A 17,965-nucleotide genomic window follows, 5' to 3' on the forward strand; every position below is an offset into this window, starting at 1 on the left:
TTGTCAACTACATTTACAGCATGCTACAATCAGAGGTAAAATGTTTGAGATATGACTCAAACAGCTGAACCAAGACACACAATTGAGGGAAGGCGCTGACTAGTAGATCTGACTAATCAATCTGTAGAGGAAAACTTGTTCCTGTCCTCGGTGATCCAAAGCTAAGTGCAAACAAGACTGAAATTTCCCAAAGGAAACTGAGGAGACGGGATAGGATTTTTTTTTAGCAACAGCAATCTAGAAATTAAGAAACTTTATGTATTTATTTATTCTTACATTCTGCAAATATTAAACCAAAAATCAATATTTATCTTTTAATGCTGGGACTCTCTAGCATTAGTTTAATTAACTCTTGTCGTTATCACTTACAAGAAGCACCATACCACTTGAAACTTTATTGTTTTAGTTTAATTAACATCAAGAAGAAAACAACACAGTCAACTTTCTCGAGCAATGGAAGTGTCATGTGTTATATTTTCTACTGTTAAACCATACAGCTCAGTAAACTGAAATTCTTTAATTAACCACATCCTTTCCCCTTCTCTTCCCTCTGCATAACACTCAACGCTTTTGAAATAATACAGCCCAATTCAGTCACTAGATGTGATGGTTTGTAACAGAGCCTCTGGGCTCTTAAGTTCTGTTGATGTTAGTGCATAAATCAGAGTCTAAATACATGATACATACCAATACATGCAATTGTTTTTGCAAGCATGCATCTGAGAGAGTGATTTGGAAGAGAGAAAGGGTTAAATGCTTCCTCTTCACCTGACTTCTCTGCTTCAGGTTATTGACTCTGGAAGAGGTTTTTCCATTTTAAGAAAAAAAGACCAAGTTACAGTTCCACATATTAATTTGTGCACGTAATGGATAGTTTGGTTCTTAGTTGCAGTAATGGCAAACTTACTGGGATAGGAATTGGGCATAAGTTGCTCTGGACTTAAAGCCCAGCCTCAAGGATATACCTGTCATTCCAAAATGACACCCTATTTCCTCAGATATTATAGGAATTCTGCAAAGAACAGGAATGGAGAGGTTGATTAATTTTCTAGACACTCTACAATGCTGAAAAGTATATTTAGTCTGAACCTACTGAAATTTAATACAGACTGTCCAACAGCATAAACTAGTATGCAAAGTATGTCCCAGAATTGGAGATTTGAGTCTTTTGATTTCTAGTGACAATTCTCCAGAAAGGCTGTTTATAAAACTCAGGCTCAGGATAATCCTTCTGTGTTGTACTCTGGGCAGCAGTCACAGCCATTGTTCATAAGAAGAAAAGACCTGCAAGTCAATTTCCTCACCTCTGCTGTTACTTTATTAGTGTAGAGCCTACCGTTAATCTCAGGGTCAAACTAAGCATTTTAAAGTAATTAAAAATGCCTCAAAGGCAGCAGTCTGAGGTGTTCTTGTCATCCCTCCTTCCCCCATGCTTAAGTGCTGAAACAGCTGCTGGGGGTGTATTTTGGTACTTCAGTCAGCTGCATTATGGGCCTGATCAGTATAGGGCCCTCAAGGCATTTTAAAATTACTTTAAGAAAGTGATGGTGTCCTCATGACCACCACAAGAATGTCATCATGTCTAGTTAGGCCCTCAGTTCCAGGGAACTGGAAGAGCTACTGAATCTAAAGCAGTACACAAGATGGCTCATAGATTTAATAAGACTATCTGCTGGGAGTTTCTTCAGCATTAGGTAGTACTTGTTACTGGTGTAACTGAAAATAAAGCATGTTGGCATTTTCAGTCCCTAGTGTGAAATTTGGAGCAGTCCATAACCCTCCACAATTCAGAAGTAAGGCAGTAGAGGTGTCTTTGAGATCCAACTCTGAATCTTTCCTATTTGTTCAAAATAAGAACCAGAGAAAATTCAGTGGCCCAAGGAAATTACTCAGGAGGCTTTGTCTGCATTTTTACATCATCATCTATTTTCTTCAGGGCATCTGCCATCAAATTGCAAGCTTTCTTGTGCTTCTGCCAGTGCTGCACCTGACACTGTCTGCAAAGAGGAAAGTGATAAACATGAAAGGATAGAAAAATACATTCAGAACAGAAGTTAGATAAAAGGGTGAATCAGGAAAGTGGGGTCTCTCTGATCATTTAACAGCCAGCTATTCCACCTGAGGCTGGTGCAGAAGGGCTCCTTGAATTCTAGCACTTCTCTTCCTAGACACTTCACAGTCACACAGTCTGCTTGAGGTGCTGCCTCTTGCCTTTCATATCACTCTTTGGCAGATCACTTCATTTTTGTAGAGTTTTGCTAAACGGTGAAGTTGCATTGTTGTTAATTACTGTGTTTTTATATTGGCTTGGATCCACTGCAGTTGGGCAAAAGGATTTCCACATGTGGAATATAACTTTCTCGCCTTTCCCTTCCTGTTGGGAGCCCAAAATGCCCACACTGGTTACAGCAGGAGAAAGGAGCGATGAAAATTACACCTAATGAGAGGAAATCCTTCTATCCACGGAAATGTGATGCTGAATCTAGGTCACTGAATGTAACAGAACAATTCAATATCAATAAAACTCTACAGAACTAGAGCTCTGTAACAAAGACTTATATTAAAGACACGAAGAGCTTAGGAAAAGTTCAATCAACTAACCACTTAACTAATTAAATATTTTATCTTGAGAATTCTTGCTGACCAAGTATGTCAATCTTTGCAAAGAATGGAAATACCTAGAAATATTTTTAATCTCTCCTAGAGTAATTCCATAAGCATGTTTATTTAGTAATGGGGTACCATGAGAAAGACTGTGCTTCTGCCAATGTTCTTGTGCCTATGCATTGCCAAGCAGAGATTATGTTTTCCCTCATATACCATTTCTCAGACAGCGCAATATTTACTACTACATAAAAATGTAGTGTGCTGTTTAAAAATACAGGCTATGATGAACTTGAAAGTCTCTGGTTGCTTTTAAACTAACCATTTAGTTTGGAATTGCCATCATTTGTTCACTTAGCTCTAATGGAGAATCCAGATGGCAGTGTTGGCAACATACTGTCATTGGCAAATCTGTTTTATTTGTTGACCACCCATCTTTTTTACAAATCTGGTTTGTAGTAATTTTTTAAACTTAAAATGCAGTTTTGTTCCCAGCATGTCCGCTAAGGATAGTCAAAATGATTTTGAAATACCATCCCTTTATATGTTTCTTCTTTTCTTCTGCTTCCACTTTAATTGTTTCCTGTTATCTCACAGCTGGCAGCAGCTTTTCTCTAAATCAATAATTAAACAGGGTTGTAGTTTCCTGTAACCATTGTTCATTGAGTTCTCCTGTGCAGTCACACATTGGGACTGCGAATGGGCAGGCCTGCCAATTGGAGAAGTTTCCATTGCTTCCATAGAGCTCCATTAGGGGGCCACTTCTCCCAGTCATGTCCCTGCTTGTTTTCCTGTCTAAACAAGCACATGACTACCTGGGAGGAACAACCCCTTCCCCTCAGTTCTCCTGAGTCACTGCGGTCTCAAACTGGACCTTGCGAGAGAGTTCACAGCGGGGCAGGAGGGAGAGATGTGTGCCTGCACAGATTTTATTTATTTATTTGTTTATTTAAAATTTCTATTCCGCCCTCCCTGCGATTGGGCTCAGGGCAGATAATAACATATTAAAATACAATTAAAAATTCATCTACATTAAAACAGTGTATTAACACACATTTAAAACAGGATGGTGGACAGCCTTCACAGGGAGGGTGAAGATTTTATACACCCCTTTTATCAGGCCGGCGGAGGCCCAGCCTCAGCCATATGCCTGGTGGAAAAACTGTTTTGCAGGCCCAGTGAAAGGATAGTAGGTTCTGCCTGGCCCTGATTTCAGCAGACAGAGCATTCCTCCAGGTGGGAGCCAGGACTGAAAAGGCCCTGGCTCTAGTCGAGGCTAGGTGGGCCTCCTTGGGGCCAGGGACCACCAACAGCTGTTTGTCCCCTGATGAATTCGATGAGCAATGGTTACAAGTAGGTACAACCCTGTTTTCATCATCTTCTGTTTTCTGTTCAGTCCCACATTGGGAGATTACCAAGCTACACATAATGAGGAGACAGGGTGACTCTCTCCAAGGCATATTTTATTACCACTAACATCAGTATTATACGTAATAAACTGCTTTAAAGAAATATGTAACTGTACAGGCAAATTAAGAATTGTGCCAACAAAGTTATAACTATTTACAAAACTTTAAAGTGCATGGTATTATACCTTTTTTAAGGCAAACAGATTGCAACGCTGCTCTAGCTACTGCCATGTCTTGTGTGGTGTTAACATCTATAGCATAGTGTTTGATGAAGGTGTCTGATGACAACCAAGTAGCTGCCTTGCAAATGTCCACTTTCGGCACCTCTAGCATAAAGGATGAAGAGTATGCCTAGGATCTAGTAGAATGAGCCCTTAGGTGTAAAGGACTGGCCAGCAGCATGATGCTATGCCAACTGAATGGTGGAACCAATCCATTGGGAAATGGTCTGGGCTGAAGCCTTTTTGCCCTTATTTGGGCCCCCAAAGCACACAAATAAATGTGGATCTGTACAAAACTCTTTTGTTCTATATAAATAAAACAACAACAGTTTTTTGAGATCTAATTATTGTAGTGCTCTTTCTTTTCTAAATTGTGGACACAAGCTATAAAACAGAAACTTTGCTGAACAGAATTTACTTTAGATTAAACATATAGTAAGATCTTGCCTGTGGTGATGGACAGTGTTGGATTTGTAAAGGAAAAATTGTGCTATATTAAGTGCTATATAGAACATCTATTTCAGTTTCACTTGCAATTGACTGCAAAATACAGTAGCACAAAATGTGTTATTGTAGGAGCAACCTCCAATTCAAATCTTCTCTCAGTTCTAAATCCATTGAGTCAAACTGCCTTTGTCCCCATTATGCAGATAACTACAGGGACGTTAGGATGACAGACATAATATATGTGAAGGGATTTGATCTCTTAGGAAGAAAAACAAAGTAAATACCAAGTATTATTATTAATATAGTATACTTCTATTCTGATCTGTGGACAAAGATCCCAGACTAAATGAATTCCAATAGAAATACATGGAGAATTGTTTGATGCATCTGAGCAGCAGTAATGCTAGTTATAAGTTTATATGAAATAATATTCACATCCAATTTTGACTGGCAGGAGTCTACATCAACCAGTGAATTGTCCTATAATGTTAAAGACAAAGGCTTCAAATGAATAGCTCTCACTTTCACAGATTCCAAATTGTTACTAACAACATGGTGTTCTATTGAGTGAACAAGATAACATCAGAAGTTCCCTGTGCTAGGTGCGCTTACCGTCTACAGTACCATTCATTCCGGCAGCGGGAGCAACGCTTTGCTGCAGCAGAGCCACACACTGCACACTTGGGTTTGTCTGGGATGAGGGATTCTATCACATCCAGGTTGTATGTCTGTGCCCATCTGATTTAAGAGAAACAAGGCTTCAGAAAGAGCCACAATAATAGATAATTATATTAGCTACCCAATTTTTACCCTCTCACACGATGGACAGAACTTTTCCATCACATATTGAGATCACATCTAGTGTATTTTAATGAAACCGTTGGCTAGTTAAGAAAACAAACATTTGTATCCTATTCCACCATACTGAATTTTAAAAAACCACCATAAACACTTGTGTATAAAAGGCATCCTGTTGTATACAAAAGGCAACACATCATAAAAAATATCTGTTCTGTGCATTTGGTAGCCTATAACATTGTCCCACAATGGAAATTCTGACAGCAAAAACTCAAGTATAGTAAGCCTTACTTGCAAGCCTGGCTTCTCAGCTCCTCTTCTGAAGGGCTAAACATATTGTTTACTTGATGCTTGGCAATTGCCTGCCATTTTCCATTGTTCTCTCTGATAACATGATCCCAGATTACAGGAATCTGTCAGGACAGCAAAGAAAACAGGGTTAACATACCTGTAACTTATGTTCATCGAGTTCTTCTGTGCTGACACACATGGGGACTGCGCAGACACAGGCCAGCCGCCGGAAGATTCTTTACCACTTTTTTTAAGCTCCGAAGGGGCCGTTGGTCGCGCGCCTAAGCGACCGTTTCCCGCCCAAACGGTCACATGCCCTAACAGCGACCAACGGCCCCTTCCCTCAGTTCTCCCTTGCCGCCGCTATCCAACATAGATATAGAGAATCTCATTATTTATTTATTTTTTGGAATTCACAGCGGGGCAGGAGGGAGGGATGTGTGTCAGCACAGAAGAACTCGATGAACATAAGTTACAGGTATGTTAACCCTGTTTTCATCTTCATTCTTCTGTGCCTCCACACATGGGAGAGTACCAAGCTTCCTACAATAAGGAAGGCGGGGTGAAATCCAACTCTATTTTATTACATACCACAAGCAGTAGTACAAAAAAAAAACTTGTTCAAAAACATTAAAGTTGGTCAATAAAATATATATCTATATACAAAGTTTCCTTCTCATCATTGGAGTAAGGCATTCCAGTGTACCATTATGAGAACAAGGAATGAGGACAGCCTTGGCTACAGCAACATCTTGCTCTACATTGACATCCATAGCATAATGCTTTACAAACGTTTCAGCAGATGACCATGTAGCTGCTTTGCAAATGCTAACCAGCGGCACACCCCTGATAAGTGCTGATGATGCTGCCTGAGACCGTGTGGAATGGGCATTGATCTCCAATGGACAATCTACCCTGGCCAAAGCATAGGCCTTCCTAATGGCCGACACTATCCATCGGGACACCGTTTGTGACGATGCTTTGTGACCCTTGTCCTTAATCCCAAAACAGACAAAGAGATGGGGACTGTTACGGAACTCCTTAGTCCTGTCTAAATAAAAGGCTAAAGACCTCCTCAAATCTAAAGTGTGAAGGGCCTTTTCTCCTTTAGTAGACGCATTCAGAAAGAACACAGGCAAAGTGATCTGCGACAGGTGAAAGGCAGACACCACCTTGGGTAAAAACTTAAGGCATGGTCGCAGAACCACCCTATTTGTATGAAAACGAAGGAATGGAGGGTCAGCCCTAAGCGCTGCTAACTCGCTAACCCTTCTGGCAGATGTTACAGCTACCAGAAACGATACCTTGTAGGACAATAAGTCCAAAGGGCATGTAGCTAACGGTTCGAAGGGAGGTAGCATCAACCTAGACAGCACTAGGGAGAGAGACCATTGAAGCACTGGTGGTGTTACCAGTGGGTAGAGATTAAACATCCCCTTCAAAAACTGACGAGACTTGTAGTGTGAAAACACTGTACAACCGTCTGTCAGGTCCAGTGTGTGTTTAAACTGTACTGACTCCATTTTCTAATGTTTCTAGTGTCTAAGTGCTTTCCCCACAGGTGCACCAGTTCCCAGGCAGCTTTCCCACCGGAGGAGACTGTTTTGTCTAACACCGTTCCACCAAGCATTGGCCTTGAAGGAGAGCAGCTTCCCAAGACTGAAAGATGTTGTTTTGAGAACTGTGGGGGGAGGCTGATGCAGATGGGGTTACTCTGTACCTCATGCTTTGCCCTTCATTGGTAACAATGACTGTGTACCATCCTGAGTCTTCTATTCAGGACAGTGGACTATAATGGACCTTTTCTGCAGTAAAGTTTCCTTATTCAATCAATGGACTCTTGTCTGCTTTTGAAAGGGAACCTGTAGGAAGAGCCTTATCTAGCCACAAGCTGACATTTTGTTACCAATCATGCCTGAGTCGGGCCCAGCGGAATCCAAGGTTGTCCCGGACAGGGATCCTTTGTTTGATCCGTATGCGTCTCCCGACAGTCAACCAGCGCAACCCCAAGAATCTCAGGAACCGGTGCCATCCGGGACCGGAGCTTCGACTTCTACCCCGCCTCTCATCGACCTCGGCAGTGAAGGGACAAGGCCGACGGCGGCCGCTCTCCCCTTGATCTCGTTACCCACCCCATCGGAGTGGGGAGCCAGACCCCGAGAAACGAGAGAGCGCCGGGCCGGGGGACTACATCCACGAGTTTCGATGGAAGGGCGCCGAAGCCTAGAGACTGTCCCTGAGCTGGATAGCAGCCAACCGTGGCTGTTTTGGAACAGGATGACCGAACAGACGGACGGGAACACATCCCGCCGCGGCGCCCTGAGTTGGGATTATTCGGAACTTGCCCCATGGAAAGAGCCAACGGAAGTTCCTGAACAAAGTTGGGTGCAGATGCAAAGTCGCACCCATGCTGTAGATTCCGGCATCTCGGCAGTGACGGGTCTAGCCAAAGGAATTCTAGCAGCGAGATCGCGAGTCGATCAAGGAGATCCTCCGCCTTGGGGGCCGTTTTCCCCGGTGAGTACAACCGAGGGAGGTTCCGTGATGGGGCAACCGGGTCCAAGCCGAATGCAACAGTTGGAAGCTAGGCTGATCGATATGGAGGAAAGTTTGGCTCATGCCATTCACCTAATCTCAGCTATGGGGGCAGGAGAGAGAATATCACCTGAAGAAATGGCTGTACAAATAGCCACCCTCCAAAGCGTTATGTCCTATCCAGTGGAGGACGCCCCGCAGCAGCCGCTGCCTTCGGGAGAGGAGGAATCCTACCCTGGAGAACCGGGAGAACCGCCCGCGGAACTCCCTAGATTAGACGAAATTCCGCCTAGCGGGGATACTCCAGCTGAGGTGCCTGGAGAGACTCCAACGGAACCCCCTAAATCGGACGGAGATCCACCTCCCGAGGAAACTCCAGCTGAGGTGCCTAGAGAAGGGGAAGAAGGGCCAACCCGTCCAACCGAGACGACGGTGATACCCCCTCCCGCTTCTCCAATAACGGTTCGGCCGGATCAGACGGAAGAGCCTCCGGCTCCTCCTGGGGAGGAATTGCCGCAACAACCGCTAGAAGTGGTTCCCATTCAGCAAACCCCGAGGGACGGTCTACCGGCACCACAAGACCAGCCTCTGCTTCCCAGAGTCACGACGCCGGGAGGGGCAAGCCCGCGCGGCCCACCACCCATCAGGCCTTCGCCGCTGCGGCCCCTTCCGCTTCGACCGCAACTAACCCCTTTGCAGCAACCGATACGTTTGCCACTTGATCAACCCGTATTACCACCTCCGAACCAACCGGTGGGGCCTACACCACTACGACCCCACCAACCCACCCCTCAGCGGCCGGTCATTACTCAACCGCACCGGCCACCTCCACCTCGACCGCTACTGCCGGCACCTCCGGTGTTGCCACCACCAGCCCGACCAAGGTTGCAGCCGCCTGCCCGACCACGGCTACAGCCACCGGCCCAGCCGAGGCCACCACCGCCAGCCCAGCCGAGGCCACCACCGCCAGCTCAGCCGGTGATGCCGCCGCCAGCTCAGCCGGTGATGCCGCCGCCAGCGCAACCGGCGCCGCTACCACAACCGGGTCCCCAACCACTTCCCCTCGTACCTCAAGTGCCATTGATGCTTCCGACGGACTTCTACCCAGCACCGGCTCCGAGGCAAGACCTCCCGATGGGCTGGGTGAAACTGGAAGCTACTTTTGATGGGGATCCCTCCAAACTGGGATTTTTCCTAGTGCAAGTCGTGCAATTCTTCAACCGGTGGGGACACCTCTTCGGCAGCGAGGCCGGTCAAATTGAGCATCTCGGCTCCCGCTTACAAGGCAAAGCAGCGGACTGGTATGTAGGACTATACAATATCGGGGCCCCGGAACTCAATACTCTCCAGGGGTTGGTGGATGCTATTCGAGCACAATACGAAGACCCCTTAGAGGAAACCAGGGCCCGAACAGAATTGCAAGCCATTAAACAAGGCAGCATGTCGGCAAGGGACTATATTACGAAATTCCGACAATTAGCTGCCAAATGCCCTAGGTGTGAGGAGTCCACCAAAATCATCCTGTTCAAGCAAGGGCTAAACCCGAGACTTCTGGACAGAGCCCTTATGCAGGACAATCCCCCTACGTTGTTAGGTTGGATCCAACTTGCATGCGAAGTCGAAAATCGCATTTTGGAAGTCCGTTTGGTTGAACAACAACAACAAACGGGACAAAGAAGACCCTTGACTTTACAGAAGGGAGGACGGGGAGCCGGGTACGCCACTCGTGGAGCGAGAGATGCTAGATGGCAACAAGGGCTGTGTTTGCAATGCGGACAAGCTGGTCACTTTGCAGCACAATGCCCCTACCGGCCTGTGCAACGACCTCCGCTTCAACTACGGCGTCCAACCCTTGCTCCATTTCCTACTCTCCAACGCCCGATTCCCGCGCCACGCGCGAACAGAGGCCGCGGCGCTGCCCAAAGGCCCGCCTCAGAAAGAGGACTGGAAGCGGAAGAAGTTATGGAATACGACCCCGCTTCCCCAAACGCAGAGGTAAATCCAGAAAGCCCCCAGTCGGGAAACGAGATGGATCTGTCGTAAAAGGGCCCAAACGACAGATCCACCCCAAGCCCGTCCCTGAACGGAACCGGCCACCTGGGTCCATCTTATTCATGCCAGTGACTTTACTTAACCCGGAGAGGAAGATGCACATCCGAGTGCAAGCCCTCATCGACTCGGGTTGCTCAAGAGACATCATCGCCCCAGCCCTAGTCAACGGACTAGTTCTACCAACTCGTGAATTGCAAAATTCAGTAATTTTTGAACAAATGGATGGCACCAATATGAACCCTGTTACCACTGAAACCATTCCAGTAATCACCGGCATGGGCCAACACTGGGAGAAAAGGTCTTTTGTCATCAGCTCCACTGCCAAATATCCGTTAATTCTAGGCAGCAAATGGCTATGTGATCACAACCCCTACATCAATTGGGCAGAGGGATGCATCACTTTCAGTCACGCCAACTGTAAAAACCATCGCTGGAACCAAAACTGGGGTAGTGATCCAACTCACACCGAGAAGGCTCTTCTCACCCAAGAAGAAATAAACCAAATACCCGAACCGTACTGGCCCTTTCTGAATGCTTTCTCCGAAGAAGAAGCTGATACTCTACCCCCGCACCGACGAACTGATTGTGCGGTGGAAATCGTACCTGGAGCCTCATTGCCCAAAGGACGACTCTATCCCATGAGTCTCCATGAACGAGAGGAGCTCCGAAAATTCATCTACACCAATCTTCAAAGAGGATTCATCCGCCCAGCCAATAGCCCCCATGCCGCTCCGGTACTCTTCGTGAAGAAAAAAGATGGGGGACTTCGGCTGTGCACGGACTTTAGAGGACTTAATGCTGTATCCACCAACAACGCCTATCCCATCCCGCTCATCCGAGATCTTCTCAACGTCGTGGCCCAAGGTAAGATCTTTACAAAATTAGACTTAAAAGATGCTTACTTCCACGTCCGTATCAGGGCAGGGGATGAATGGAAAACCGCATTTAATACACCCCTCGGACAGTATGAATATTTAGTTATGCCCTTTGGATTGGCGGGAGCCCCGTCTGTATTCATGTCCATGATAAATGAAGTTCTACACGAATTCCTCTATAAAGGTGTAGTGGTGTACCTTGATGATGTATTAATTTATTCGGACTCGGAGGAGGAACACATCCAAATGGTGCAAAAAGTCCTGTCCACTTTGATGAATAATAAACTACCCATTAAGCTGTCCAAATGTGAATTCCACAAAACTGAACTCACTTACCTTGGGTACTGTATCTCCCCAGAGGGGTTAAAAATGGATCCAGCCAAAATACAAGCGATCCAAGAATGGCAAACTCCCACCACCTGCAAAGAAGTGCAGTCCTTCCTGGGTTTTGCCAACTTCTATAGAGACTTTATAGCAAACTTTGCTCAAATCACGCTCCCCTTAACCGAATTGTTAAGGACAAAAAATAAAGGGGACCAGGCTAAAAAACCCTCCTCCAAAATACAATGGACATCCGATTGCCAAACTGCTTTCGAATGCCTAAAAGAGCAATTTGTAACAGAACCCATCCTCTGCCACCCCAACGAAAATTACCCTTTCATAGTGCAAGTCGACGCCAGCGATACGGCGATAGGAGGGGTATTATTGCAGAAGGGGGAGGATGGGAAACTACGGCCTTGTGCATTCCTGTCGAGGAAATTTTCAGAAGCAGAAAGGAATTGGAATGTGTGGGAGAAGGAAGCTTTTGCAGTAAAAGCGGCCCTCACTAACTGGAGACATTGGCTGGAGGGGGCACGATATCCCTTCGAGGTCTGGACAGATCATAAAAATCTGGAGGCCCTTCGAAGCCCTCGCAGACTGAATGCCAAACAATTACGATGGGCAGAATTCTTTTCCAAATTCAATTTCACTTTGAATTACCTCCCGGGCAAGACTAACTTTCTTGCAGACGCCCTATCGCGCATGCCCCAACACAAGAGCAAACGGGAGGAGACTGTAGACACGGTCTTCTCCCCTACGCAATTGGGAGGCGTGGTAACTACCCGCAGCCGCGCGAGCCAGCCCCTCCCGCATAACCAGGAATGGAAATCGAAACTTAAAGCTGAGGTGGAAAAGGAGGGGGATAAAGCGCCTAAAAGCAAACTGGCTCAATCCCCACAGGGGGACTGGCTAGCTGGAAGCAAATTTTATGTCCCAGACAGCCTCCGACGGGAGGTATTACAACGATGTCACGATGCCCCCACTGCTGGCCATTATGGGTATCTGAAAACGTTGCATCTAAAACAACGGCAATTCTGGTGGCCGGGCATGCGCAAAGACATTTCCCAATACGTTAGCTCCTGCCCCATTTGCCTCAGCGCCAAAACCCGGAAAGGGAAACCTCCAGGCCTCCTACAACCATTGGAAACGCCTAACAGACCGTGGGAAATAATATCTATGGACTTTATCACTGATTTACCCCTTTCGAAAGGACATAATTGCATTTTAGTCGTGGTAGATCTGTTCTCCAAACAAGCTCATTTTATTCCATGTACTGCTATACCCACCGCTCGGAAACTGGCAGATTTATTCTTAAAACACATCGTAAAATTACATTCTTTTCCGTCCAAGGTGATTTCGGATCGCGGCGGACAGTTCGTTGCCAACTTCTGGCGGGAGCTTTTACGAATGTTGAATATTGAGCAAGGAATCAGTTCAAGCCACCACCCACAAACCGACGGACAATCCGAAAAAACTAATCAGATTTTAGAGCAGTTCCTTTGTTGCTACATTAATTTCCAACAAGATAATTGGGTGGACCTTCTTCCTTTAGCTGAGTTCTCATACAACAACAGTGTGCATGCTTCCACTGGGAAGGCCCCTTTCAAAATTGTATATGGAACTCACTTCAACCCCTTCCCGTTGGACACTCCCCCCCTCCATTCCTCTAGTTCGCCTGATGTATCTTCCTGGTGGGGGGAGGCCACACAACAATGGACTCTTATTAAAAAACACCTCGAGAAAGCCAAACTGGATTACAAGAAGTACGCAGATCGCCATCGTGTGGCCGAATGGGATTTGCAACCTGGAGATCATGTTTATATTTCCACCAAGAACCTGAAATTAGCTCAGACAAGCCGCAAACTAGCATTAAAGTTCCTTGGGCCTTTCCCTGTGCGCAAAGTAATCAATAAAGTGACTGTTGCTATAAATTTACCCAAGAACTTGCGCCATGTTCATGATACATTTCATGTCAGTCTCCTTAAAAGAGCTCCCACCGACGACAAGTGGCACGTCAAAGCTCCACCCATTCCAACTTTGATAGACGACCAAGTACACTACGAAGTGCAACAAATTTTGGACTCTAAATTCAAACGGAATCAGCTTTTTTACCTCATTAGGTGGAAGGACTTTGATTCTGGATACGATGAATGGGTGAACTCTGTACATGTTCATGCTCCTAGATTAACCAAAGCTTTTCATACTCGTTACCCATACAAACCAGGGGGGGATCTATTTTAAGGGGGGCAGAATGTCAGGTCCAGTGTGTGTTTAAACTGTACTGACTCCATTTTCTAATGTTTCTAGTGTCTAAGTGCTTTCCCCACAGGTGCACCAGTTCCCAGGCAGCTTTCCCACCGGAGGAGACTGTTTTGTCTAACACCGTTCCACCAAGCATTGGCCTTGAAGGAGAGCAGCTTCCCAAGACTGAAAGATGTTGTTTTGAGAACTGTGGGGGGAGGCTGATGCAGATGGGAACTGTTACTCTGTACCTCATGCTTTGCCCTTCGTTGGTAACAATGACTGTGTACCATCCTGAGTCTTCTATTCAGGACAGTGGACTATAATGGACCTTTTCTGCAGTAAAGTTTCCTTATTCAATCAATGGACTCTTGTCTGCTTTTGAAAGGGAACCTGTAGGAAGAGCCTTATCTAGCCACAAGCTGACACCGTCAACCTGATCGTGAAACACGGATATCTCCGCAAGATGAACTTTCAGGGAGGTAACCCTAAGACCCTGGTCCTTTAAATGGCATAGGTAGTCAAAGATTAACCCTAAGGGGCTACTAATAGGCACTACATTTTTTGAAACTGCCCAAGATCCAAATCTAAGCCACTTAGCTTTGTAAGTCCGTCTAGTGGAGAGTTTCCTTGCATTCAGCAAGACCTTCTCCACTTGCTCAGAATAAGTTACCAGCGGGGTAGAATCCGCCAGATAGACAGGTGCAACTTCTTGGGCTCGTGGTGGAACAAACTCCCGTTCAGCAGGAGATCCTGCCGGGGAGGTAGACTCACATATGTTCGATTGGACATATGTAACAGTTTGGGGAACCACACCTGTCTTGGCCAGAAAGGTGCTACCAGAATGCAATCTGCATTGTCGTTCTCTATTTTGCATAACACCCTTGGTATTAGCGGGAATGGTGGAAACATATAGTGCAACCTGTGGGTCCACGTAAATTGGAAGGCATCCCCAATAGAGAGGGGGTCGCTCCCTGCTCTTAAAAAAAATATCTGGGCCTTGGTGTTCGCTGACATTGCAAACACATCTATGCTTGGTTGGCCCCACATTTGGAAGATCGGCCCAATGTACTTTACGTTTAGCTCCCACTCGTGGTCCAACATGTGTAGTCTGCTGAGGGCATCTGCCTGAGCATTGTCTGATCCCGCTACGTGTATAGCCCGAAGCATCACACCATTCTGGATCGCCCATTCCCAAATGAGCATGGCCTCTCTGCAGAGAGTCCGCCAGATAGACAGGTGCAACTTCTTGGGCTCGTGGTGGAACAAACTCCCGTTCAGCAGGAGATCCTGCCGGGGAGGTAGACTCACATATGTTCGATTGGACATATGTAACAGTTTGGGGAACCACACCTGTCTTGGCCAGAAAGGTGCTACCAGAATGCAATCTGCATTGTCGTTCTCTATTTTGCATAACACCCTTGGTATTAGCGGGAATGGTAGAAACATATAGTGCAACCTGTGGGTCCACGTAAATTGGAAGGCATCCCCAATAGAGAGGGGGTCGCTCCCTGCTCTTAAAAAAAATATCTGGGCCTTGGTGTTCGCTGACATTGCAAACACATCTATGCTTGGTTGGCCCCACATTTGGAAGATCGGCCCAATGTACTTTACGTTTAGCTCCCACTCGTGGTCCAACATGTGTAGTCTGCTGAGGGCATCTGCCTGAGCATTGTCTGATCCCGCTACGTGTATAGCCCGAAGCATCACACCATTCTGGATCGCCCATTCCCAAATGAGCATGGCCTCTCTGCAGAGAATCAAAGATGCTGTGCCCCCTTGCTGGTTTAGGTAATACATGGCAGTCGTGTTGTCCGTCTGCACCAACACCTGACGGTTCTGCAGAAACGCTGCAAGGGACACAAGTGCAAAACGAATAGCTCTTAATTCAATAACGTTAATGTGCAGGTGTCTTTCCCTCTCTGACCATACATCCTGTACACATACAGCCCCACAATAGGCCCCCCATCCTTGCAAGGATGCATCTGTGGTCACTGTAACCTCTGGATGCAGATAGCCAAACAGGGTTCCCTTAAACAAGTTTTCATCCGACAGCCACCAATTAAGTGAGGATAATATGACCCTAGATATGGAGAATTTGAGAGACGGAGGGTGCTGCAGAGCATTGTACCTCCGCACAAACCAATTTTGAAGCGGACACATATGCAGTCTCGCAAAGAGTACCACTGAGGTAGCAGCTGCCATATGACCCAGTAAGCATTGTATTGTGCACACAGATTGGAAACGATTTCCTTTAAACATGGAAATCAGGCCCTTTAGAGACCTTGCCCTTTCCTGAGGCAGTAGTGCTTTACCCACTACTGAGTCCAATACGGCACCGATGTAAGATACCGTACGGCTAGGTACAAGCTTAGATTTCTCAAAATTTACAAGGAGACCTAGACGTTTGCAAGTGTTCAGTACTAACTCCACATCTTGCAATAACTTAGCTTCTGAATCTGCTACGATAAGCCAATCATTGAGGTAGGGAAAGACAGTACAGCCTTTCTCTCGAAGGACAGATACCACAGGTGCCACACACTTGGTAAATACTCGTGGCACTGTGGATAGGCCGAAGGCAAGCACCCTATAACAGAACACCCTTCACTTGTAAATGAAGCCCAGAAATTTTCTGTGCTCCTCTAGTATTCCAACATGGAAATAGGCGTCCTTCAAGTCAAGGACAGCAAACCAATTCCCTTTCTTTAGCAAGGAAATCACAGCAGACAGTGTGACCATCTTAAATTTGTCACTTTTAGAAAAGCATTAAGTCCCCTTAAATCTAGACTGGGACGTAAACCCCCATCCTTTGTGGGGACCAGGAAGAAACGAGAAAAGAAGCCTTTCTCAGACTCCTCATATGCCACCTCCTCCACAGCACCCTTAGCCAAGAGAGATATGATCTCATCCTCTAGCTCAACCAAGGTATTATTCACAGCCCTTGATGGCGAAATACACACAGGCAGTTCAGTGAATTCCAGCCCATATCTTTTATTCACAATTGTTAAGACCCATGAGTCAGATGACCCCCATACAAATAAGAAAGGCTTCAGCCTGTCCGAGAAATTCAGGGCTGTGAGTGGGTCAGTCTGTCAGAATTGCCTCTCTGCTCCTTGCGGATCTTTTTGCTGAGCAGGAGGTTGTGATGGATGGGGCTTGAAAGGTCTACACCTCTTGGGCTGCTGCGCAGGAGTGAAATGGCGTTGTGAAGCAGGGTATTGTTGGAAGTAGGGATGGTGCTGATATCTTCCATGGTACTGACACGGATTGTATCTTGTAGAGTACCGTGGCTTGAATGCAGACCTGTCTGCTGAGGTCACTCCCAACGACCGAGCCGTCTGGCTATCCTCCTTCTTTTTCTTCAATGCCTCATCCGTGGTGCTGGAGAACAAAGAATCCCCCTCAAATGGCAGATTCTCAATTTTGGTTTTCACCTCTTGTGGGAGAGCCGTTGACCGCAGCCAAGAGTGCCTTCTCAGGATCACCGCTGATGACATACCACGGGCCGCAGTATCAGCTGCATGGCTCCCTGCATTCATCTGCTGCTTTGAAAGGCGAATGGCTTCATTCTGCAGCAGGGACACCACGGCCTTCTTATCTGCAGGCAAGTCAGCGACATAAGATGCCAGCTTCTCCCACAGGTACAACTAATAGCCAGCCATGATGGTTTGGTAGTTGGCTATACGGAGGGCCAGTGCCGAGATGGAATATTGGTGTCTGCCCAGGGCATCCATCTTCTTTCCCTCTTTATCTGGCGGGACGGAAGAGGAGCCTGACTGTCGGTGCTGGATTTCCTCAGCTATCAGGGATGATGGTGGAGGATGTTTGATAAGGGATTGCCATGTGCCTTGCTTTATCTTGTACATCTGCTCAATGCGCTTTGATGTAGCTGGCAGATCCGAAGGTACCTTCCACACTTTCTCCACAATCTCCTCTAAGCCCTCCAACACAGCGAAACCCACTGTAGCTGGGTTATCACCATAGATGCGACACAGGAGCTTATCCTTCGTCTTAGGCACTGCCGAAGATACGTCAATCTCCAACGCCTTTGCCATACGGGCCATCTGGTCAGCATAGATACGGAGATCCTCAAAGGGAGAGCTCGTACTCGGGCCCACGTTGTCATCTGGAGAAGGTTCCGACAACGATCCCGATCGATACTCGTAGTCAG

The 17,965-nt window shown here is 46.4% G+C and overlaps 1 protein-coding gene across 4 annotated transcripts in view; it reads right to left on the reverse strand.

Moving 5' to 3' along the window:
* Window positions 1-329: 329 nt before the first annotated feature.
* The window catches only part of ZMYND10 (zinc finger MYND-type containing 10), a 42,113-nt gene continuing 24,477 nt past the window's right edge, over window positions 330-17,965 (reverse strand). For all 4 annotated transcript variants that reach the window (XM_054977060.1, XM_054977059.1, XM_054977061.1 and 1 more), the window contains 3 exons: window positions 5,771-5,892; window positions 5,294-5,419; window positions 330-1,997 (listed from right to left, as the gene is read on the reverse strand). In XM_054977060.1, coding sequence (XP_054833035.1) covers window positions 1,886-1,997; window positions 5,294-5,419; window positions 5,771-5,892 — 360 coding nt within the window. In that variant the 3' untranslated portion in view covers window positions 330-1,885. The remainder of the gene's footprint in view (window positions 1,998-5,293; window positions 5,420-5,770; window positions 5,893-17,965) is intronic.

Source organism: Eublepharis macularius, chromosome 4 (assembly GCF_028583425.1).
Source record: "Eublepharis macularius isolate TG4126 chromosome 4, MPM_Emac_v1.0, whole genome shotgun sequence".
NCBI classification, from domain to species: domain Eukaryota; kingdom Metazoa; phylum Chordata; class Lepidosauria; order Squamata; family Eublepharidae; genus Eublepharis; species Eublepharis macularius.